General features: G+C 40.8%; 1 protein-coding gene across 3 annotated transcripts; it reads right to left on the reverse strand.

The window, feature by feature from the left end:
- Window positions 1-93: 93 nt before the first annotated feature.
- Dora (zinc finger SWIM domain-containing dorado) lies at window positions 94-23,014 on the reverse strand. 3 transcript variants are annotated; one of them, XM_069502297.1, is made up of 27 exons: window positions 22,882-23,014; window positions 21,197-21,360; window positions 20,489-20,799; window positions 19,712-19,907; window positions 19,345-19,461; window positions 17,819-17,926; window positions 16,025-16,288; window positions 15,349-15,498; window positions 14,299-14,380; window positions 13,461-13,669; window positions 12,765-12,939; window positions 12,323-12,483; window positions 11,637-11,854; window positions 11,123-11,216; window positions 10,433-10,624; window positions 9,292-9,453; window positions 7,526-7,782; window positions 6,913-7,080; window positions 6,081-6,193; window positions 5,505-5,602; window positions 5,010-5,187; window positions 4,590-4,807; window positions 4,037-4,180; window positions 3,230-3,495; window positions 1,733-1,981; window positions 1,107-1,256; window positions 94-879 (listed from the first exon to the last, which is right to left on the reverse strand). In XM_069502297.1, the coding sequence occupies exons 2-27, from the start codon at window positions 21,326-21,328 to the stop codon at window positions 813-815; spliced, it is 4,479 nt and encodes a 1,492-aa protein (XP_069358398.1). In that variant the 5' UTR covers window positions 21,329-21,360; window positions 22,882-23,014; the 3' UTR covers window positions 94-812. The 3 variants fall into 3 exon arrangements, with proteins under 3 accessions (XP_069358398.1, XP_069358399.1, XP_069358397.1); XM_069502298.1 differs by having other exon boundaries at window positions 1,733-1,966; window positions 3,230-3,498; XM_069502296.1 differs by having other exon boundaries at window positions 3,230-3,498.
- Between the last annotated feature and the right edge of the window lie 980 nt (window positions 23,015-23,994).

Here is a 23,994-nt window from a genome sequence, read left to right on the forward strand (position 1 = left end):
ATAGTGTTGTTTGCGGAAAAGGATAGCACTAGATTTAGACCTGCTAATTTAGTTTAGTTTAGAGATTGTGTACAAGAGAATCAGCCCCAATGACTCAGAATGTTAGACACCTTTCTAAAGTTACCGGTAGCTACTGTACCAACTCAGTTGGTGATTATTTTTGCTACACTATTTATTTTTCATAAAAATCTGGTAGCACTGGAAACGTCAAAAAATGTTGTTTAAAAATTCGACTGTACAATGTTCTAACTAGAGATGGTCGGTGGAATATTTCATACTGTAGCAAAAAACCTTTTCATAATAAATGTAACACTTGCTACCTCATTAAAGTGTGCACAGGCTGTGCCAAATCACGAAGCAAAATCTAAAGTTTGAAAATAATTAATCCCGCTTCCCACAGAAGGGCATTCTGAACCAGTGCAGTGGTAGATTCATTTGACGATTCAAAAGCACTTTTAAAAGTTTATTTGAATTTTTAAAAAACTATTTTTATTACAAGCGCCCATGGTCGTCGACCAATCTAGGACTCCAAAAATCACCTATGAAATCACTGTAATCGAAAATAATTTGACCAAGTGAAAATGACTGTAACGTAGCAACAATGCCAATATCTAGTTATAACTGCTGGAGCAGTCCGTGCGTGGGCGCTCGAGAGTAGTTAACAAGAATCGACTTGCCCCATCTAGGTGCGCGCGGCGCGGGCGGAGTTAGAGCGTGTGCAGCTGGTAGACGAGCCGGCAGCGCGGCCAGCGCCGGGAGTATGACAGTTTGCGCGCGGCGCACCGCATCCTACAAACTATCGGCTGCCGGCGTCATTTGCCGTTCGTCTGCAGCGCCGCGTTCAGTTGCGTCCACAGGTCTTTCTTGCACGATTTAGATCTGCAACAACCGATGTCAGAGACTACAGGGAAGGAACTCTCGGTTTAATCCTGAATCGACGAAATGACTATAGGTGACGTTAAATCAAAGAAAAATAAGCGTTAAATGAAGGAACATTTGACGCCTGCCAGTGACGGCGAAGCCTTGACGTTTTGTTACAAGTTCCTTAACTGTCGTGAACTATGTCGATGTTAATGTTGGATGTACCTGAACGAAGCAATACATACCTGCGCAGCGAAGCGAGCCACTCCTTGAACTGCGTGTTGCCCTCGGGCGTGAGTTGGAAGGCGGTGCGCGCCGACAGCACAATGCCTACGAACTCCTCGTACTCCACCGACGTCAGGTGGTACAGCTTCTGATGTATGCACTGGATGTACCTGAACGAAACAATTGTTTTTATTATAATGGTTTTGGCAAGTTATACATGTAGCGAGCAATGTTAGTATCTCTACGGGAAGATATTCTGAGGAAATGAACAGTCTTAACCAATGTAATATGTAAAGCACATGCCACGAATGTGACTCGTGCACGCGAGACATCTCTATATATAAAAATGAATCGCTGAATGTGTTGCTAATCGCAAATCTCGAGAAAAGCTGAACCGATTTCGCTAATTCTTTTTTTATAATATTCCTTGAAGTACGAGGCTAGTTCTTACGGAGAGAAAAATTTAAAAAATTGCCTGGAAAAGAATCGACTGTTAGGCGATACAAAGTTCGCCGGGGCAAGCTAGTAAAAAATAAATGTTCATTTTAACTTTGTGTAATCTCGCAATGCAGTTTGTAGCGCTGTCGACATGCGTTGACTGCGCGTGAAAGCGTCGAAATGTACAAAGGCACCAGGGAAAACTCACATCTGCTGACACTTGTGGACGAGCGGCGCCAGAGTGCCGCGCAGGTGTTGCATCACAAGGTGGTGCGGGCCGCCGCGTGCCAGCCAGTGCGCGGACTCCACGCACAGCTCGTACAGCACGAAGGGCGACACCACCGAGTTGACCGCGCACACACAGAACTGGTGAAGGTACTGCGCGCCCAGACGCTTGGAGATGCGCAGTAACCACTTTACGTGCTCGCCGTACGGCGGGTTTCTGGATGACACGAAACTAAATTTTGAAAATAATAAAGCTAATAGGTACCGCGACTCGTGATCATACTTACAAACAAATATTTAATTACTAGTTGATGCCTGCGACTTCGTCCGCGTGAAATTAGGTTTTTTAAAATTCCGTGGGAACTCTTTGATTTTCCGGGATAAAAAGTAGCCAATGTCCTTCCCCGGGATCCAAGCTATCTCTGTACCAAATTTCGTCAAAATCGGTTGAACGGATGGGTCATGAAAGGCTAGCAGACAAACAGACAGACAGACACACTTTCGCATTTATAATTTTAGTATGGATTTATTTAGTGCTGCACACTACACAACATTGGTTCATAATTACATGTTGCATACAGATTCCCAGTTTGGGCGCATAGCCAAAGATTATAAATTAAATTATAATCAGCAGTAGTTTATTTGTGTTAAAGACGAATCCCACTCCCAACGTATTAAGCCAAAAAAACTTCCATTAATCGAAAGCAAGGATGACGACGATAATAATAATTTAGTATGATGCAGATATAGAAATGTCCATTTCTGCATCATAATAATAATTATTATTTTCATGTTTAGCTGCAGCGTGGTCCGTGAATGCAGTTGCATTTTCCCCTAGTTATAATTATTATTAAACTGACATAATATTCTTTGTTTTATAAAAGGAGAAACTGACAGCTACAGTGTTAGTCAGAATTTACCTCTGACTGGATGAGACTCACTCTTAATATGCTAAAATCACATTAGAATACGTATAAAAGTGTTAAAGAAGCGTCAGATTGTTACTGCACCGATCGGCACAAACTCATCAGTCATCATGGCGCGTTTTTGTAAAAGTAGACTTATTTATGACGTCCAAGTTTAATTTACACTGCTTTGAATGTTGAAGACAATATTTTCCCTCGAATATTTACTTAAAACTCGGCCGTTGCATCAAAGACAACAGACCTCATTTTTTTATCTTCTTTATAGTAGATATGGTTTAAATGCACTGTTGCAGCAATGTACAGTACGCAACAGGAAATAATGTACATCAACCTTTAGAAAGATATAGCGGTTTCGTAGAGCATTGTCTCTGTCGTTGAGACCGACAAAACGTCACATAGGTATGAGTGACAGAGACAATGCTCTAAAAAGCCGAAATATAATTCTAAAGGTCGATGTACAATATTTCTTGCCGGCTACTGTAATAATATTGTAGCTTTAGTGGATGGTACGAAACTCGGCTGCTACTAAACGATATAAATGTGTTTACATTTACCTTCCAAACTTATTCTGTGGGCGGTCATCGTGCACACGTCTCGCCTGCGTCTCCAAGGCCAACATTCCAACACGGTAAGCGGCCAACAGTCTCCTCAGCTGGGCTTGGGGCAGCGCCGGCGAGCCGACGTTGGTGGCCACCGAGCCGCTCACCCCGCTCACGCTCACAGTGCTCACCGCTACGCCGTTCACCCCACTCACGCCCACGCTGCTCACGGCAGCCGTGGGTACCGGCGCCGGTAATGGGGGCGGAATTGGCGCTGGGTGCTGCTGATTTGATGATTCACTTGAGTATTTCATAAATTAAATTGCACGCCCAGATCAAAACTGTTTCAACTCGAAAACCTTGCCTTTTGATACATAAATAACCTTAGATTCTGATTACTAGCTCGATTTTATCTTTATCTATATTGAAATTATAAAGAGGTAAAGTTCGTAAGTTTGTAACGAACTACTAAACTGATTTTGAAAATTCTTTTACAAGTAGAAAGCTACATCATCCCTGAGTGACATAGGATATATTTAATGATCAAAAAATTAGAGAGAAAAATTGTAATAAACTACCCGTGCGAAGCCGGGGCGGGTCGCTAGTAGTAATATAAAAATTTAAATAATATCAATTGCTTTAACAGTGATGGAAAACATCGTGAAGAAACCTGCATGCCCATAATGTAATAGAGTGGTCCATAATGTTCTCAAGTGTGTGAAGTCTACCAATCTACACTTGACCAGTATGGTGAACTATGTATTGTGCCCAGTAGTGGGTCGGCAATGGGTTGATGATGACGAATGTTAGATGTAGGTTTACCGTGACAGCGATGGGCGGCGGGTGCGCGAGCGGCGCGTGCGTCACGTGCTGCTGCAGCGCGTGCGGCGGCGCCACGATGCCGCGCACGAAGTACGGCGGCAGCGCGAACGGCGCGCCGGGGTGCGCTGGGCCCGCACCGCCGAACTGCGGCCACACAACTTTTGTTACACTTGACGTCAAGTAGAAACATATGTGGGTGATCCCATAATAACCTGGCCTAACAAGATCTACTAAAGCTGCGCTTTCACTTAGACTGAGATCTATAGAGAGTACTTAGAATTTGCTCTGCCGCCGCGCTATTAATTTGTTAGTCAACCTTTCGATTCCCGTGCTGTTCCTGGCATGTCCGTGTCGGACAGTCCCCAAAAATTCAAATAGTAAAAAAAAAAAAAGTATAATTATTATAATACTATGCAAGTCTTTTTAGTATAATTATACGTGACGACATTTGGACATGCAGAATAGTTTATTTTATTAAACTAGCTGACTTCAAATGTGATGATCATAGTCACGTCTTTACGCTTCTCGCTGGCTTGCTTTGGTCGGTACTTACGTGCGCAGGTTGCGTGACCTGCAGCTGGTAGATGGCGGGCGGCGGGTAGGGGTAGAAGGGGTACGGCAGCGGGTAGGGCAGCGGCACGGCCACCGGCGGCAGCGCGCGGTAGGCCGGCTCCTCGGGCGCGCCCTCGCCCTCCTCGCTCGCTTGCCGCAAGTACAACTCGTGCCAGTACCGCGCCACGGTGTACAGCACTTCAGGGTATACTCCTCCACCTATAATTTAATTGTCATAATGTACAGTGAAATCTATTATCATACTAGAAATAGAGATCTACATAAGCTACGTGTGCACATAGTCGCAGGGACGACGCCTGTGCCGATATACAACCGTGTGTATAGTCCCCGCAAATTTTCTTGGCGGTTTCGTGAAGTTCAATAATTTCTTTAATTTTAGGTGTCAAAGGGGACAACTGACCTTTAGCGGCGGCCTCGACGGTGAGGCAGGCGCGCTCGAGCATAGCGTCGCTCTGCTCCTTGCACTGCAGCACGGCGCGCTGGATCTCGTTGTAGTTGAGCGCGTGCGCGTGCGGCAGCACCGACAGCGCCAGCTCCGCGGCCGCGCGTACCATATGCACGTCGCAGCCCGACGAAGCCTGCCACACACGAAAAGGCTCATTGGACCATTGACCTCTATAATATTATAATACTATAATAAACTAGCTGCCCCGGCGAACTTCGTACCGCCTAACAGTCGATTCTTTTTCAGGATTTTTTTTTAAATTTTCTCTCCGCCAGAACCATCCCCTTACTTCAATGAATATAATGAAAAAAGAATTAGCGAAATCGGTTCAGCTGTTCTCGAAATTTGCGATCACAACACATACAGTGAGTATAGGCGGTATAATCTAGTTTATAATGGAAATCACTCACAATAGTTTAAAACGATTATTACAAAAGCGATCATGCTTACCTTATCGGCAATTCCAGCCGCTTCAGGTGGCGTCAGGTGACCCTCCCACGCATCGATCAGGAATAAAATGGCGGGGGCCCCGATATCCATCGCTTGTCCTTAGGTTACAAAATTATTACTGCTTATAAAAGTACGATAATCTTTGCGTTACGAGTTTGCAAAATAAATGTGAACAATCAGAAATAAATAAAACAAAGCACATTGTATATTTAAACATAAGAAACTAAGTTAAACCTTAGATAATATGGAATATTAATTGCCATACTAAAACGAAGAATTGTAATGAAGTGCATTCTTGACATTAAGGGCGGTTACGCACTCATCCGATCCGAGGCCGTGAAAATACGTTCCGAAGTAGTCATAGAACTGTTTGTATGGTAGCTTATGACATAGATATTTTTTGTATCCTTATTTTCACGGATTCGGATTGCCATCGAAGATTGCTATCTCAACCTGTCGCGTACTATAACATATAAAAGCACCCAGCGTTTGCGACGCTCTTAAGTCATGCTGCGATTGATTATTATTTATTACTATTTGACAGATATGAAAAATATATACAAAATTGTATCAAACCTGTGATCCAACTGACATGTGAAGAATATGTACGACTTAACCAATTCGCACTAACACAATTATGTAGACCTAACGCGTAAAGGCCCAACTGAAATGCTGCCATATGTAACCCTCTAAAAGAAAAAAAAACATTTTTACATCCAGCAATACTAAAATTTACACACCGATATAGCGTCACTAAAGTTGAAATGGGCGGTAAAGGTGTACCAGTACGCAGCAGTAAATAATGTGCATCAACCTTTAGAATAAGATTTCGGCTTTGTAGAGCGTTGCCTCTGTCACTCATACCTATGTGACATTTTATCGGTATCAACGACAGAGACAATGCTCTACAAAACCGCTATCTCCTTCTAAAGGTCGATGTACATTATTTTTAACCGACTTCAAAAAAAGGAGGAGGTTCTCAATTCGTCGGAATCTTTTTATGCCACGTACTACACTACAGGCTTAGTATAAGATTCAAAACCTCGCAAACGTTGATAGAATTGGAGCATCAAAACAGAATAACATCAGAGTAAAATGGACCTAACTATCCTTTAGAGTGTAGAGTTTAAGGCCTGCACACTCTGGAGGATGGGATGGCGGAGAATTTTAAATTTTTCAATTAAATTTAATATTTATCCTATCTAAATAAGGTATGTATTTCAATGCTCGGTGATTGACCTCGGAACAGTTTTCTGTTCTCTAGAGCACCGATTTTGCGCAGGCCATGATGATGATAAAATAATTTTAATATATTATATTCAAGCGATCTCACTTAGTTTCTACTTTCGTGACCGTGAATAGTACAAATAAACATTGACACCAGCGTCAAATCAATACGCTTCTATACCTGTGTGGTCCGTGGTGTTCCCTCGCACAGGATGTTTGTGTGAACAAACTGGTGCTAGACGAGCCCCCAGCCTTGAACAGTACCGACTTAGCCAGCTCAAACATAAAGTGGGCCAATGCTTCGGAAGGTTGGTTTGGTACTGATGGATATAGCCGTTTGCCTTTGTATCTACAAAAATACATACATATTTCAATGAAAAAGTCGGTCAAGTGCGAGTCAGACTAGCACACGATGGGTTCCGTACCATCGTACAAAATATAACACTTTTATGTGCAAAAATGCAAAATTAATGACTGACATCATTCTATCTACATGTGATTTAGAAAACTAATTATTTTTGTGATGTAACCACAAATTTACGGTTTTCTGATTTTTTCCTTTACTTGTGCTATAAGACCTACACACCTGCCAAATTTCGCCGCCAAAGACGCCTTCGTCACCACGTAGCTATAGCACGCGACAGGTCAAGATGGCAATCGGGGTATGGGGCAGAGGGACGCCCCGCACACCCGCACCTCACCCAGGCATTAGCACGGGGCTGTGTCGACCTGTCGCGAACTATAACCTCAAAAACCATCGTTCATCAGAAGAAAATGGTGTAATATGTACTGACCTTGAGTCCTTAAGTCTGGGGAGTGGTTGGTGCGTGTTGGTGTGAGATTGATGCGTTTGGTGTGACTGATGCGATTGGTGGGACTGATGCGATTGGTGTGACTGATGCGATTGATGCGACTGATGAGACTGATGCGATTGATGCGACTGATGAGACTGATGCGATTGGTGCGATGAATGCGGCATCACGGGCGGAGACGGTCCGCCTTCAGCGACCGCCATCCGATCCATTTCCCCCACGAGCGGGCATGCTGGTACCTGTTGTTACACCAAATATTATACTAAGTGAAAATCTTCGTTCCTATATGAATGATTGTATACATTTTTATCTACACTAATATTATAAAGAGGAAAACTTTGTTTGTTTGTTTGTTTGTTTGTTTGTTTGTTTGTTTGTTTGTTTGTTTGTTTGTTTGTTTGTTTGATTGTACTGAATAGGCTCAAAAACTACTGGACCGATTTTAAAAATTCTTTCACCATTCGAAAGCTACATTATCCACGAGTAACATAGGCTATATTTTATTTTGGAAAAAAATAGGGTTCCGTAAGATATTTGGGTTTTTCGGACACAAGGTGTAAAAAATCAACCAGAAAAGTTACTTATTTTGCGTACGCTGCCTAAACTATAAAAGATAGAACCATAAAATGTTCTAATTAATTGTAGATCTTATAAATATCTACAAAAAAGTCCGCGACACACTATACCCATCTATGTCGAGTGAGGCACAGCAACCATTTTTTTATTTAAAAATCTTGAATTTTTTTTGGACTACATTTAAACGCGTTTATTTTACTCATGCTATTAATCCTTATCAAAATAAATGATTTCATCACTAAGAACAGTTTATGGAGATAATATTTGGTCTTTGAATGATTAAAATTGGACGTTTGGTTTTGAAGTTATGGCGAAATTAAAATATTACGATTTCTGCTGCACGGCCCGTTGCGAAGTGGGCGTCACCAAGGCGGGGGTGCGCGTGCGGGAGGGGAGTTTAGATCTATGAGTAATTCGGCAACAAATGAAGAAATAGGTACCTATGTATTTCAGGATTTTCGGAAATTCAACCCCCACCTCGATTTTCTAAATTCCACCCGAGCGAAGCCGGGGCGGGTCAGCTAGTAGTTGTATAAAATAGTATGCAATAATTTTAATCAGTAATTTTTAAGTAATAAATATCACTTGGTTTAACGGTGAAGGAAAATATCGTGAGGAAACCTATATGCTTGATGGTTCTCAAAGGTGAATGAAGTCTGCCAATCCGGTCTTGGCCAGCGTGGTAGACTATGGCATAAGCCTTTTTATTCTGAGGGGAGACCCGTACTCGATTTTGGCCCGCTATGGGTTGATCTCACCAGAGGCGGATTAAATATCAAAAGTGCCCAAGCACCTCATAGGCGCCCCTCTAACAGCCACATAAAAAAAATTACTAACTAATTTCAAAAGAACGAGGAATTGTCTCATTGCATAGCTGGTTGTTGGTGATAATACTATTTATGTGAACGAGTGAAGAACATCACGTCATGACACTTTGCTATATTAAAGAAGAGGCAGTTCTGGTCACTCCAAGATAATAAGTAGTAGGGATAATTAGGTAGGCCAGGTAATGGAACTCTACATGAACGCGCGCGCGCCTTCGTAACCTCGCGCCCCTAGGGACGTGCCTAGTTTGCCTTAGGGATAATCCGCCTCTGGATCTCACTCTAAGAGGAGACCCATACTCTGAAGTGAGCCGGCGATGGGTTGATCACGATGAAAGGAAGACTTACCGGCGGTGGTATAACGGGAGCAGAATGCTGCGTATGGATAGAATGGACCGGGTGGTTGTACGTCGGCTCAGCTCGGTAGGCGGCCGCCAGCCGCGCGTTGTTAGTGTAGTACATGCTGACCATTGGGCCCTTCGTCAGCTGGTGGATGTCACGATCCAGTAGCTGCAAATACATATTATTTATTGTAGTTTTGTAAAGACACAGATAAACGAGATGCTGCATCAACTCCCAGATGCCGACGTGTTTTATCAAAAAGATACAGCTTTCATAAAAGCAATTTATTTCTATTTAAATAGATTATAATATAGTTAAGTACTTTTGTGTGTTAAGTGATTTTTTTAGAATGTAATTACTAATTAGCTGTAATAACTTTGCATGTACACGCTTTGGTTAAGACTGTTAGGGTATATTGTTTGTAATGTAATAATAATAAATAATAATAATAATAAAGGAAAATACGAACCAAGGCCAGCGCGCGACGGCCTAAACCGGGCGAGTTAAATTTTTAAGAAAGTATAATCATTGTCAACCGATTGACGTCCACTGCTGGACAAAGGTTAGGGGACTGCCACACGCCACGGTCTTGCGCAGCTGTCCACCTAGTGGGGGGTCTTCCAATGCTGCGCTTTCCGGTTGCAAGCTGTTCAAGGTTCTCGCACGGATATCCTCATTTCTGATTTGATCACGTAAATAAACTCCAAGCATAGCTGTTTCCATCACCCGCTTTAACACGAGCGGTGTTTTACGTTAGAATGTTAAATCTGTTGTCACCTTTTATTTTATATTGTAAAAGCGTAACAGCAAATTAATCATGGTTTAGTTAAAATTCTTTGTATCTCTCCTTTTTGAAAATAGCGTATGTCGTCTGCCAAAAAGGGAAAGCATTACAATGGGGCCGATTCTCTAGTACACAATCTCTAAACTAAACTAAATTAACAGGGCTAAATCTAGTGCTTTCCTTTTCCGCAAGCAACATTATGAAAGGGATAGCAATAGATTTAGACGTGATATTTTAGTTTAGTTAAGAGATTGTGTACAAAGGAATTAGCCACAATGTTTAACTAAACGAGGGTTGAATGCTTGGTGAAATTGGGTATTAAACGTTGTCTAATATTGTTGTAGTAACGCCGTTAGTTTTTACCTTATTCATGATCCTCGCTAGTTTGACAGGGTCATCCTTGTAGAATGACAGCAAAGTGGTAGCCAGCTCGCCGCGCTGCCGCCTGGTCCCTTCGCAGAGCAAAGGGTGGTCGGCTTCAGAAACGTTCGCTTTCAATCCCAACGCTGCCACCGCCGCTTCGAATCCTAACATCTCATCTGACGGCACTCTTGTCTGGTAAAAAAAAGTGAAAATACAATGGTACTGGTGGTGGTATCAGCTATATATTTCGGCTTCGTAGACCGTTGTCTATGACACTGTATGTGACGTTTTGTCAGTCTCAATGACAGTGTCAAAGCTCTACGAAACCGCTATCCCTTCCTAAAAGGCCGATGTTGTAGAAGGATATTGTAATATTTCCTGCCGGGTACTGTACGCATACACACCCACACACAGTTCGTGTCATCCACACACTACTAACTAGTCCATGAATATAGATAACTAAATGATGCCCGCGACTTCGTCCACGTGGATTTAGATTTTTAAAATCCCGTAGGAACTTGAATTTTTTCCGGGATAAAAATAGCCAATGTCCTTGCTCGGGATACAAGCTATCTCTATAGCAAATTTCGTCAAAATCGGTTAAACGGATGGACCGTGAAAGGCTAGCAGACAGACAGACAGACACACTTTCGCATTTGTAATATTAGTATGGATAATTGATGTACTTACGGGATGTTTATTTTCTTTGTCAGTAGCGGGCAAAGCAAGCACGTCGAACAAGAAACTTGCAAGAGCAATTGGCAGCAATGCAGGGCCTCGATTTCTGAAAAGACTCACGATAAGACTAGATGCATTATACACTGAAAAAAAAAACGAAAACTACCCCTAATTTTAGTCCTATGATTGATTCATCAAATGAACCAGGTGATGCCCACGACTTCGTCTGCGTGGATTTGTGTTTAAAAATCCCGAGGGAACACTTACGATAAAAAGTCCTACATCCTACATCCGGGATGCGAGCTATCATTATACAAAGTAGATGATGTCATTGTCTACGTGGATTTAGATTTTTTAAATTCCTTTGAGAAGTCTGATTTTCTGGAACAAAAAGTGGCCATGTCCGTACCCGAAATACAAGCTATCTCTCTACCGAATGAAGTCAAAATTAGTTAAACTGGTGGGTCGTAAAATGTAACAAACAGACATACTTTCATATTTATAATATTAATATGGATTAGGGTACCTCAGCGTCCCATCGCGCAATTGCTCCGCCTTTTCCCTCGCTAACACAAGTTGTTCGGGCCCAGTGGGCAATTTCTTCAACAAGGCCACAAGCTCAGTCTCTTGGTTGTTGAGTTTCACTTCTAACGCCTTGGTGCTAGCGGGAGGCCGAGCCATCTCTAAAGCGTATAAACCTACTCGGAACGCTAGCTCATGATGCTCGTTGAATTCTGCCAAAACCTGTGAAGGAATGTGGTTGTTTTTCTATCAAGAAATATAATATAGCAGTGAGCTGTCTCACTCACTCATGCTTATGAGTGAGACAGCAAATGAGAAAAAAGGCTGTTGGATCTCCCACAGCAACTGACATTCAAAACAAAGAAAGGGAGGGGTGGGAGTCTATGTGAGTACCTCTTGTGCAACTATGCTCACCTGGTACTTTATACATGTACGCTACAGTTAATGTCACGTTAAAAGGTCTAGAACTTAAACTTGCACAGAAGATGAGTTAATGATTTACACACATTAGATTCTTGTTTCAAGGTATCAGACCTTGAACCTGCGCAGCAGGCAATTTATTAATAATAGTAAAAAAGAGACTATCACCAAGGTGTGCATAGACCATAGAGAGCGTGTGGCACCGTCATGCTCGTCGCGCTCAGCACCGTGCCAACCTGGGACGCAGGTTAACTGATGACGTATACTTACGGTGCACAGGAAAGCACACTTAGCGAGCGTGGCCGACGCAAGGCACGACAGGCGGTGGCTGGCGGCGCACACGCGCGGTGAGGGTGCATGTCGCCTCCGCGCACGCCGCGCCTCGGCCGCCGCGCTTAGTACCGCGCCCACGCCCGCTCCACCGCCACCACCTTCAATTAGGAATTTTTCATTGAATAATCCTAAACGTTATAAATAAACATAGAACATAACGAATGTCGAGAATTATTGCGAGAGTCTAATATTTACGAACACTTTGTTAATTCAGAGGTTTCACAGATGTAAAAGGTAGCACATTTTAATGTATAAACTTCGCTACTGTTGCGTGTCCCACGACACCTGACGACCTTTTTTTCCTTGAAACCGATAACATAAAAACGGATGCCACCCTCATAACCTTCCCGTAATCCGGTAAAAGCATATAAACGCATACCAAGTGCGGGAGGGCAAGCGAGCAGGTCCGCGGCGAGCCTGGCGCCGAGCGCGCACGCGTCGCGCGCGTGGCCGTGCGCGTGCAGGCCCTCGGCGCGTGCGAACGACACCTCCCAGCCGCAGCCCCAGCCCACCGCCGCGGGGCCGCGCTCGCCGCCGCTGCTGCCGCTCGCGTTCTATGACAAAGGTTAATTTACTAAATTAAACCAGGCCGGCCTCACTGGTCACGTAACCAGAAAAATATACATACGGCGGCGCGCCTCTTCGACAGCACTCGGGTAGGTTCTATCGCTTGTGAGAGCGAGAGAGACAAGAGTTTACGCGAAAGAAAGAGAGGCATTAAATTAGACCGCAGCCTAAATTTGACTTTATTGTGTTGTACCAAGAGTAGCTATCTATTTAAACGTCTTTGCAGTGAGATCGTTCTATATCTGGAAGGTCTGGTACTATTACATACATATTTTTTGGTTAAACCACCCCCGACATGTATAATAGAGTAAAGAACAAGTAATAGGTAGGTAAATAAGTAGGTATAGGACAAGAGTCCTTGTGAGGCGTCCTCAACCGACGCGCCCGCGCACCCGTGGAGCTGGACAGCTGCGAATCTGTCTCCGCAACTTTGCTGCAGATTTCTTTCTTGTTCCTTTAGAAACAAACTATAGCTGCTGCGTATATTGATATGGGTTACATTACTCACCGCATGCACAACAGTGGCGCTGTCGACGGCGACGCGCCTGGCCGCCGCGGCGTCGTAATAGTACAGGTTGCAGTCGTCGTCGGACACGGAGTCGTCGTGCGACACGCGCTGCACCGCGTCCTCGGACGACGCGCCCGTGGAGCTGGACTCCTGCGAATCTGTATCCCCGCCACTTTGCTGCAGTATTTCTTCCTCGTTCTCGCAGAAACCTGTTTTATATTCAAAAACATCTATATTAATATTATAGAAGTTCAACCGATTCTGACGAAATTTGGTACAGGGATAGCTTGCATACTTTTTATCCCAAAATCAATTAGCTCTCACAGGATCTTTAATAAACCGAAATCAACATGGACGAAGCCGCAGGCATCATATCTATTGGGTACAGAGATAGCTTGCATTCCAGACACAGATATAGACTACTTTGCTGAAAAATCTAAGTTCCATTAGGATTTTTCGAAAGAGACGCGCATGCAGATGGTCTCTTATTATATATATATTATATCTCTTATTATATAATATTTTTTTCGGCATACGTCATTATTTTTATCCTAGTCCATACTTATATTATAAATGCGAAAGTGTGTCTGTCTGTCTGTCTGCTAGCTTTTCAAGGTTACAACAGTTTAACCGATTTTGATGAAATTTGGTACAGAGTTAGCTTACATCCCGGGGAAGGACATAGGCTACTTTTTATCCCGGAAAAGTGAAGGGTTCCCACGGGATTTTTAAAAAACCTAAGTCCACGCGGACGAAGTCGCGGGCATCATCTAGTTTATAATAAAGTAATAATATTTATCAAATTCAAGTAGGAAAATACCCAATTGATGATACCTACCTTCAGATGATACACTGGAATGATTTCCATCATTTGGACCGGTATCTCGAACTTCACCTGGACCATTTCCAGACCCGCAAGGCTGTGAAAATATTACTTAAGTTAGCATAGAGTCTGTCTGGCTAGTTGAAGGCTAAACCTGAGAGTGAAATTTAAATAAATAAAAAAAATAGCACTGTTTTAAAATGGACTTAAAATATAAAATAATTAAAGTCCAGTCCGTCCAGTGACAGATCAGTCAGTTAATCAGCTGCTCGATTGCGGGAAAACTGCACCAATCATTATTACAACCGCAATCGTTGTAATTTGCTGAATTTATGGTATTCTTGTTGCAACAACACATTGTAGCCAATAGTAAGGGAGCATCAACCAATCTAGATGATACGAAGTCGGGGGCACCAGCGCCTTGGGACCCCAACGTCTATCGGTTGTACGAACTATGTGCCCTGCCCATTGCCACTTCAGCTTCGCAACCCATTGAGCTATGTCGGGTCCTCTAGTTCTCCTACGGATCTCCTCATTTTTGATTTGATCACGTAGAGAAACTCCAAGCATAGCTCTCTCCATCGCCCGCTGAGTGACTCTGAGCTTTCTTATGAAGTGCATAGTTAGCAACCATGTCTCGGATCCATATGTCATCACTGGCAACACGCACTGTTCGAAGACTTTGGTCTTCAAGCACTGAGGAATTTTGAACAAGACATCTCGAAGCTTCCTGAACGCTGCCCAACCAAGTTGGATTCGGCGGTTGACCTCTTTCTCGAAATTGGACCTACCCAACTGGATTGTGTGTCCTAGGTATATATACTCGTCTACAATTTCGAGTGCAGAGCTCTCAACGATTACTGGGTGGGGCCAGACATAAGCATTAGACATGATTTTCGTCTTACTCATGTTCATTTTTAGGCCCACCTGCTGAGAAGCTCTGCTAAGGTCATTGACCATTATATTGAGGTCTTCCAGAGTCTCTGCAATAACGACTATGTCAAAAAGTGTACAATGGTATCCAATTTGAATAAAAGCCTTTGACTTTATGCTTTAAAGCTTTACCTGATTGGAAGGGCCCGGCATAGCAATGTCGATGGTCACTCGGTTAGGCCTGTGCACCAGCGTCCTGTGTCCCTGCAGCGAAGGGTCCGGGTTCGTGAGCCGATAGCTAAGCGACATCTCATTGTTCAACACTGCTTTTGAAGAATTCACCTGCAATTTTTTTAGCTAATTTTAACACGGTTTTTGTAAGGTCAAAGAATAGCAGAAAGTAACAACTCAATGTATTACACTATAGACTTCAAAAAGGGAGGTTATGTAATCAACCCCTATGTACGGTATGTAGAGTGTAACCAGAACGCTAGCAATAACTTAGCGTTATTGTTATACTACCTAAACACAATATACCAAGAACCATTTGCCTCATTTTGTAGTTTTAGTGATTTAGTATTTTCAAACCAGCAATGAATTGCGTGCAAAACTCGGGTCAATGTCCCGCCTACGATGAGGCATTGACTCCGAGTAGCCTACTTACGCAACGTTCGTTGACCTCTAGCGTCAGTTAGGTGTTTTGTTTGCAATATACTTATCGTAAACTTTTACAAAATTACAGGAATTTTTAATATTTTTTTTCCGCGTTATTTTGTGGTATCATATCAGTAATCATCAGTACTATTACCTGTCTTCGTTTTTGCCAGCGTTCTGGCACCCTGTATATCCATTTTATCATTTTACGAACCTGATGAACGCTATCCTTTTCGGAATGCCGGAATATGGTGAAAGGGCTGTGATACAAAGGGTTCAGTTCTTTAGTGTAAGTGACGCCCGGTATCTGGTAGTCGTCCCACTCGAGGAAGCAGGCCTCCATGGCTGGGTGGAAGCCGGGGAACACCTCGTTCTCACTGATGCCGTTGATGTAAGGCGGGTGGGAGTGCGCGCGAGAATGCCGCGGGTGTGATGATGACGACGTGTTTATGTTGTGGTTGTTGCGATTCTTTGCCACCTAAAATACGGGTTTTATGTACATAAATATGTCAATGGCACTGATTCTGAGTGCAACTAAATTTTAAGAGTATTTGCACCTTCTTACTAAATGTAATATGAAAAGGGCAGACACAGTTTGACAGTTTTAAATTCAATTTAGAGCTGTCAAACCTCGTGACTTTAGCTGTCAGTCGCGAGCCTATTGTTTTTTGTAGCGTGCCCTAAAATTTAGTCTTTAAATATAAAATTCATATTCCATCCTTTTTTAGCAATATTAAAAGGAAAAAGATGCAGATACTCTAAATTTTGTTTAGAGAAAGACAACAGAATCGGCGCCATTGTCTTAAAATCATCAATCCTGTAAGGTGGATGATTTTTGTTAGACCTAGGTCTTTTTGAGCTGCAAATTGCAAACAACAGTCTCAGTTTTTATCTAGTGCTTTGGTCTAAAAGTGTGGTGTAAAATGTTCACTTTTCATTAAGTCTATAAATAAATTCGCACAAGTGCAAGTCGGACTCGTTCCGTACCATCATACAAGAAATTGTATCACTTTTTATTTGTTGTAGCGGCAATAGTAATACACACTCTGTGAAAAATTCACCTCTGCTCCTATTACAGTTCACGAGATACAGCCCGCTGACAAACTGACAGACGGACGGACCGCGGAGGCTTAGTAATAAGGTCCTGTTGGCACCCTTCAGCGGAACCCTAAAAAGCTAGTTATGATTTCCACATAGGTCACTGAACAGACTGTAATTTTTATTTTCGTTTCATTCCCTGTAGTTTTTACATAGATCTCGGTGACCATGGCAGTTGTAACTTTGCCAAAACATAAAAAAGAACTAGAAAAAACAACATTCTTATTTCTTACAAAGGAATTAAAAGAGATGATTTGACTTCACGAGTGTTTTTCCTCATTAATCAGAGAAACTAATATTATTTATCTAATTATCTTTTACAAAACAAAATCTACCTTCATTTCTTAAAATGATCATACCTAAATTTAAAAAAATGTAATGACATCATCTTTAATATGAAAAAATAATATTTTTAAAGCATTTTCTGAACTATGAAATATAGCTGACTAATAAGTACACAGCAGCCTAGCCTAGTCTTCAAGGCTTTGGGTTCTAGCTCTTTAGAGATTTTCTATCACGACTTTTGGACTCATTTTGATATGAGGGTTGGATTTTAAGATATGAGTTTAGATAAAGTAGAAACTGCACGTAGTAACTAGCTATTAAAACACGAGTGTGACTTGTGAGTTTACATCGCATGCGCGTCGGTTTTTTAATTGTATCACGCGAGTGTATGATATAACTATCAGTTTTTATTTATTCATTTATTAGTAATCAATAGCGTTACAGATAGGTAATATTATTTTTACATTTATGACTTAATACAAAATAAGATTATATTATAATGTTGAATATGATGATATAAGATGATATAAACTAATATGATTACAGTTTTACAATTTGGCTTAACAGTTAATAATTTGATTACAACAGTATAAACTATATGACACTACGTAAGAATGTTTATTACCTTATCAAGAACTTTCATATGCCACTGTGCAAACTGTTCGTGCAAAGTGTCCCTCTCGTGCGGCGCCAGGCCTGGGTTGAGCGCAGCAAGCCGCCAAAGAATCACAACCTGGTGAAAAGTTTCATTATGTATGTAAGTTAACGGAGCACTGTGGATTCAAATCAAGCTCCAAGATACGGACTTGTTTAGGCTCTGCCGATTTTTTTAATATTCAGATACAAGTTAGCCATTGACTGTAATCTCACCTGGTGATAAGTGATGATGCAGTCTAAGATGGAAGGGGGCTACCCTGGAAGGGGTATGGCGGTGTTTATTTAACCCACACATCTTTGTTTTCTACACGGCATCGGCACGGCTTTGCCGATAAGGTGGTAACTAGCCACGGCTGAAGCCTCCCACTAGACCAGACCAGAAATTTAGAAATTATAAAATTCCAAACCCCTGCCGGGAACCGAAATCGGGACCTCCCAGTAATAAGACAACAGCGCTTACCACTGCGCCAGGGAGTTCGTCTGTTACTACCATGCGCTAATATTTTAACTACCATGCGCTAATATTTTAACTACCATGCGCTAATATTTTACTAAGTAGGTACTGTTAGTCATTGGGATACTGTATTATTGTATGAGGAGGGTGATGATCACTACAACACAGTTTATTCTTTCTGCAGGATTATTATTCTCATTTTTACTGTAAATCATAAGTTCAAATGAAGTAAATAAGTTTGTAATAAATTGTTAATGTAAAATTAATGTGTGAAAAATAAAGATTATTTACTATACACTAGCTGATGCCCGCGTGGATTCGTCCGCGCGGATTTTCATTTTTCGAAATCCCGCGGGAACTCTTTGATTTTCCGGGATAAAAAGTAGCCTATGTGTTAATCCAGGGTATAATTTATCTCCCTTCCAAATTTCATCCAAATCCGTTCAGCCGTTTTTGTGTGATTGAGTGACAAACATCCAAACATCCACACTTTCACATTTATAATATTATTAGGATAAACATAATCTTCACCTAGGAAAATACATATTACATCAGGTGGCGAAAAAGAAGATCCTGCTATTCCTGGCGGCAATTGGTATTTGGAGCGAGCTGTAGATGGGGGCGATCACAACAGATCAACGGTCAACGTGACTTAGGGTCTGAAAGAATCCTGCACAGCCGCCATACGTCAAGAAGAAGAATGTAAGTTTACTAAGAAAACCAGGTTTTATACAGATTTACTTGACAGCAAAAAACAAGTAAAATGTTCATCACAAAGAGATGAGCGAAATCTATTATATTCCCTTCATACTCTCTCCCTCGCACGAATAGCTTACGAGTGAGAGAGTATAATAGGTTAGCTCATCACAAAGCGATGAGCAGACGTGTTGACTGTTGAACGGCGGAGTTTCCATCCGCAGGTACTTACCGCCACCAGTCATGCTACTGTACTACAGCCATTGATTCTATTCGCTTCATATTCACTCCCTCGCACACTACTGTAACCTATAGCGTGCGAGCGAGAGAGTATGCCAGGTTACCTCATCACAAAGCGACGAGCAGGCGTGTTGAGCGGCGGAGTTTCCAGCAGCGCCGTGCTTGCCGCCGCCGCCCCACGCTACTAACGCCGCCTTTGTGCTGTACCACCATACTATGATCTATTAATTAAACGGAAAAAAATATTACAAAGCTTACTTTTCATCAATTTTAGGGGCAGTAAAACAAAGAGCTTTTATAGTTTTGGTCCATCTGTCCGTTTGTTTATGTTTTACAGCCGATTTAAAAATAAACTATAAGAATTTTGGTATAATATATAACCGCTACACAGAGGTTTTAAACAAAAAATTAGAGTACCTCCAGAAGATGAACATCGCGAGTCAAAAAAAATTGTTCACTCTCGAAACATACCTGTTCACAAGCCATGACCTCCTCAGTAATGATCTCCAACAAAGGTATAGCATTTCTGTCACTCCGTTTGAACATTTCTCGCACAATGGAGAGTAAGTTCCACATTCCCTCCGGCTCTCTGCCTCGGAGGGGTCTCAACAGTGACGACCATTCTGCGGCCGCGGGCGGAGCGCTCGTACTAAGGTAGTTTACATCACTAAAAATTTAAATTAAATAGAAATTGATGCTCTCACATTGAATAAAGTTAAATAATTTTATTTGTAGGGAACATTGTAAAGGGATGATAGTATATTATTAATAGCAAAATTACTATTGTTAAAATATTCAATTTGTACACTAATTCTAGATTAAATGCTATTTAAGCTTGATGCTGCGCCTCGATTACACTATGTAGATGTGTGTCATTTTCACAGATTTCAAAAAAGGATGTTCTCAATTCGAGTCGTATTTTTTTTTAAAAGAACTAGGTATATTATTACCTAATGAAATGTATACTTTACTTTAGTTTGAGATCATCGCCGGCCCATTACTGAGCACCACGCTGGCTATAGTCTACCACATTGGCCAAGTGTGGCTTTGTAGACTTAGAACGCATTAGAGAGCATTATAAAATACTCTCAGAATACCTGCAGTTATTCTCACGATGTTTTCGTTCACCATTAAAGCAAGTGATATCTAATTGCTTAAAATGCAAATAACTCTGAAAATTTTGAGATAAGGCTATCCCCGCTGCACTGCTAAACTGCTAGTTTGGATATATAAGAATTTACAAATTACCTGAAGACTATCGGTGTTGGAACACAAAATTTCACTAAAATCTTATTGATGTTGTTATGCAAGGTTTTTTCGTCGAGAAACCAGGAAGTGTACTCATAGGCTGACGCTCCAGCAGTAGGGTCCGGTGCACCGCAGGTCGTGTTTATCTGGTTAGGTTGAGCCGAGAGTAACTCGTCCAAAATCCGTTGAGCCGTTGGTAAAACTTGTCGCGGTAGTTCTGATATTAGGTATTGCGCGAATTTCTGTAACTGATCTCTTCGTAGTCTTTGTAACGATTCTGATACAGGTGCTCGCAGACATACTTGTGTTGGCTAAAATATTAAAAAATATATCATCTGATTTCGAAACGATAATCTCTTGTTTTCCCCATTATAAAAAATTGGATTGTAGCACACATCATAACTATGTCAATTTATTATAAACTACTATACTATTTACTATGTCTATTATAATATTACACAAAATTATTCCAATAAGCTGTTTTAAGTTTGATGAACATGATAATTAAGTAAATAGAAATTGTAAAAATACATTGTGGCTTATTTTGTTGTACACAATCTCTAAACTAAAATGGCACGTCTAAATCTATTACTATCCCTTTCATAATGTTGCTTGCGGAAAAGGGTGGCACTAGATTTAGACCTGTTAATTTAGTTTAAAGATTGTGTACAAGAGAATCGGTCCCATTTTCAGAATTGTAATACTTACTAAATGTATTCTGTATAGACAGACTGCAACAATATGTGAGCACCAATGAGCTGATGATGAGCAAGTACAATTACATGAAGAAATTTTCTGTCTGTCAAATGTTACTGCCACATTGAACTGAGCTCTGGTCATACTGAGTGTGACACTTGCAGATAGGTGGAAACCTTAAAAACAAAGTACATATTATGTATTAAGGGTATATACTAATAAATAAGGTGTCGTTTTTGTCTTAGGTGTAGGAGGTTCATCAGCTGGTGAATTGAAATGAAGATTTAAAAAATCATACCCCCTTGAGTTGACATGCTGCTAAATTCTGCAATAATAATGACTATAAAAATCTTACTGTATTGTAACTATGTAACTCTTTCATCTTTTATAATCTCAGAAATGGTGATTCTTAGACAAAAACGTATAAGACATTTTTGTAGATCTCCAATTTTTGTCTGTTTTTTTTTTGATAAAACTTACCGTTTACGAGAAAACTCCAAAAAACCGAAAAGTTGACCTTGTTGAATTTGAATTGTGACCAATAGGGACTTTTCACAATTTATTTAAATAATGGTGTTCCCAACATTCGTACCAAATCTTAGCTCTATGCTAATTAATGTAATCTTGAATGTCTATTTTGACTGGACTAAGTATAATGATTTTTTTGAAAATTAATATAGGTAATTTAGGTATCTGCACATAGGTTGCTACTGTTTTCTGATTCTCATACTGCACGGGAAATGAACGATTGATTTTATCAACTAACATAGATCAATAGATCCATTACTGCGCAAGTATTAGTTCAGAAGTCTTTTTCATGAAACAAACTTTATTAAAATATTGGAGACGCGTCATTATCCGCTCGGACGAAACGCCGAGGAGAATTTACGATTTTCCGCTAGATTTGTCCATGGCCTAAAGCATCTTTGTATTAAAGCAGGTGAATGTTGTTGAGATGTTACTGAAGTGAAAGTTAGGTTCACAACCTCTGACATTTAACTTAGCTAGTTTCAAGTAGGTTAGTGCACTTAATATGTTAGACAGTACAAAACATAGACATACATATACTTAGTTTTTTTAAAATTTCCCTTTGCAAGCAGATGAAATACCATACCTTTCGCATCTTTTTTGTTAATGGATAAAAACTTCAACCCAAAATTACTTATTCCTAAAAATATTACTAAACATATAACAGCTTATTATATCAACTGCTGGAAAATAATTTGAACAATGACGATTGGTTGATAAGTTGGCTTCTTATATTCACGAATTTTTTCGCAATATGCCGCCTTTTGCTCAAGATATTTGCTAGGCACTATAGAATGAGTTCAATGTAATTTAATGAGTAAACCTGCTATAAGTAATAACTATTTCAAAAAACTAATAAGGAAGAGTTAAAATTGCTATTGGCATAGAAAATGCATTACATTAAATAAGCTCTTGCTTAGTGGCATTTAATGCAATATAAGCAAGTATTGGAAAGGTAACATTATCAGTACCCTTATTATAAATGCAAAATGTGTTTGTTTGTTGGTTTGTCCTTAGGCTAGTAGTAGCTAGGCTATAGTTTAAGACCTGGAGAGTGACATAGGCTACTTTTTATCCCGGAAAATCAGAGTTCCCATGGGATTTTTTAAACCCAAATCCACGCGTACGAAGTCGCGGGCATCAGCTAGTAAATACTAATGTAAACTTACCAATCTGCAGAACATCTTTAACAGCTCTATCTCTGAACAAATGTTCTCCTCTTTGAAACTCATCGGCTGACCCATTTGCAAGGCATGAGTATAAGCGGATGTCATCCTCACTGTCTGGGAAACTCCAGAAGGCTATTTGTAGCTGGAGTTGTTCTGGCACAGGTGGGTACACATGCTCTACCAGTTCAAAGGGAATGTGACTAGCCACACATTTTGCTGCCAATTCACTTAAACTTGAAACTGATTTGTCTAAAAGATTACAAATATAACATAAATAAACTGAAATACTAGGTTGAACATACTGAGGGTATACGGTATACTGAAATCCAATAAGGCTTTACTGGGTTGGGTGGCACTTGGATTTTAGCAGGATATCCTCGAATAACACATCATAAGTCATAACCCATCAGGTTGCTCATAAAAAACTGGCCAATTGCGAGTCAGGCTCACGCACCGAGGGTTCCATACTATAGTCGTATTTATTCAACATTTTACATGATAAATCAAAAACTATGATGCATAAAAATAAATAAAATTCTGTTTTAGAATGCACAAGTGAAGCCCTTTCATATGATACCCCACTTGTTATAGTTACCCTACTTTGAAAATACTAATTATTATTTCATGAGCACAATTTAATATTTTTTTGTGTGATATAACCACAAATTCAGTTTTCAGATTTTTCCCTTATGTCTGCTATAAGACCTACCTACCTGCCATATTTCATGATTCTAGGTCAACGGGAAGAACCCTGTAGGTTTCTTGGCAGACAGACAGACAGACAAGAAAGTGAGGGTTATACAGGTTCATTTTTCCTTTTGAGGTACGGGGCCCTAAAAACATACAGTGGAGTCTGGATATGTTGAATTTCTGGGGAAATGCTAAATAGTTTGTATTTTGAGATACAAATTCAATTTAGGAAGGAACAATTTCTAAGTAAGTATATTGTTCTAAGCAATGAGCCAAAACATAAAGATATATTTTTTAGAAAGTTTGATATAATTACAAATACACAGTACAAAGTAGGTATGTGCAAACAAGATTTTTTGCTTGGGTTTGGAAAATTCAAAACAGATCCATACTAATATTATAAATGCGAAAGTGTGTCTGTCT

This window comes from Maniola hyperantus, chromosome 12 (genome assembly GCF_902806685.2).
Source record: "Maniola hyperantus chromosome 12, iAphHyp1.2, whole genome shotgun sequence".
NCBI classification, from domain to species: domain Eukaryota; kingdom Metazoa; phylum Arthropoda; class Insecta; order Lepidoptera; family Nymphalidae; genus Maniola; species Maniola hyperantus.

Coding starts and splice junctions, on each gene's coding strand:
- Dora (XM_069502296.1), bottom strand. CDS start 21,328: ATGACCAGAGCTCAGTTCAATGTGGCAGTAACATTTGACAGACAGAAA. Junction 17,927..19,344: donor GCTCGTCGCTTTGTGATGAG/GTAACCTGGCAT, acceptor ACTTTTCACCAG/GTTGTGATTCTTTGGCGGCT. Junction 12,940..13,460: donor GCGCCACTGTTGTGCATGCG/GTGAGTAATGTA, acceptor CCTTTGTCATAG/AACGCGAGCGGCAGCAGCGG.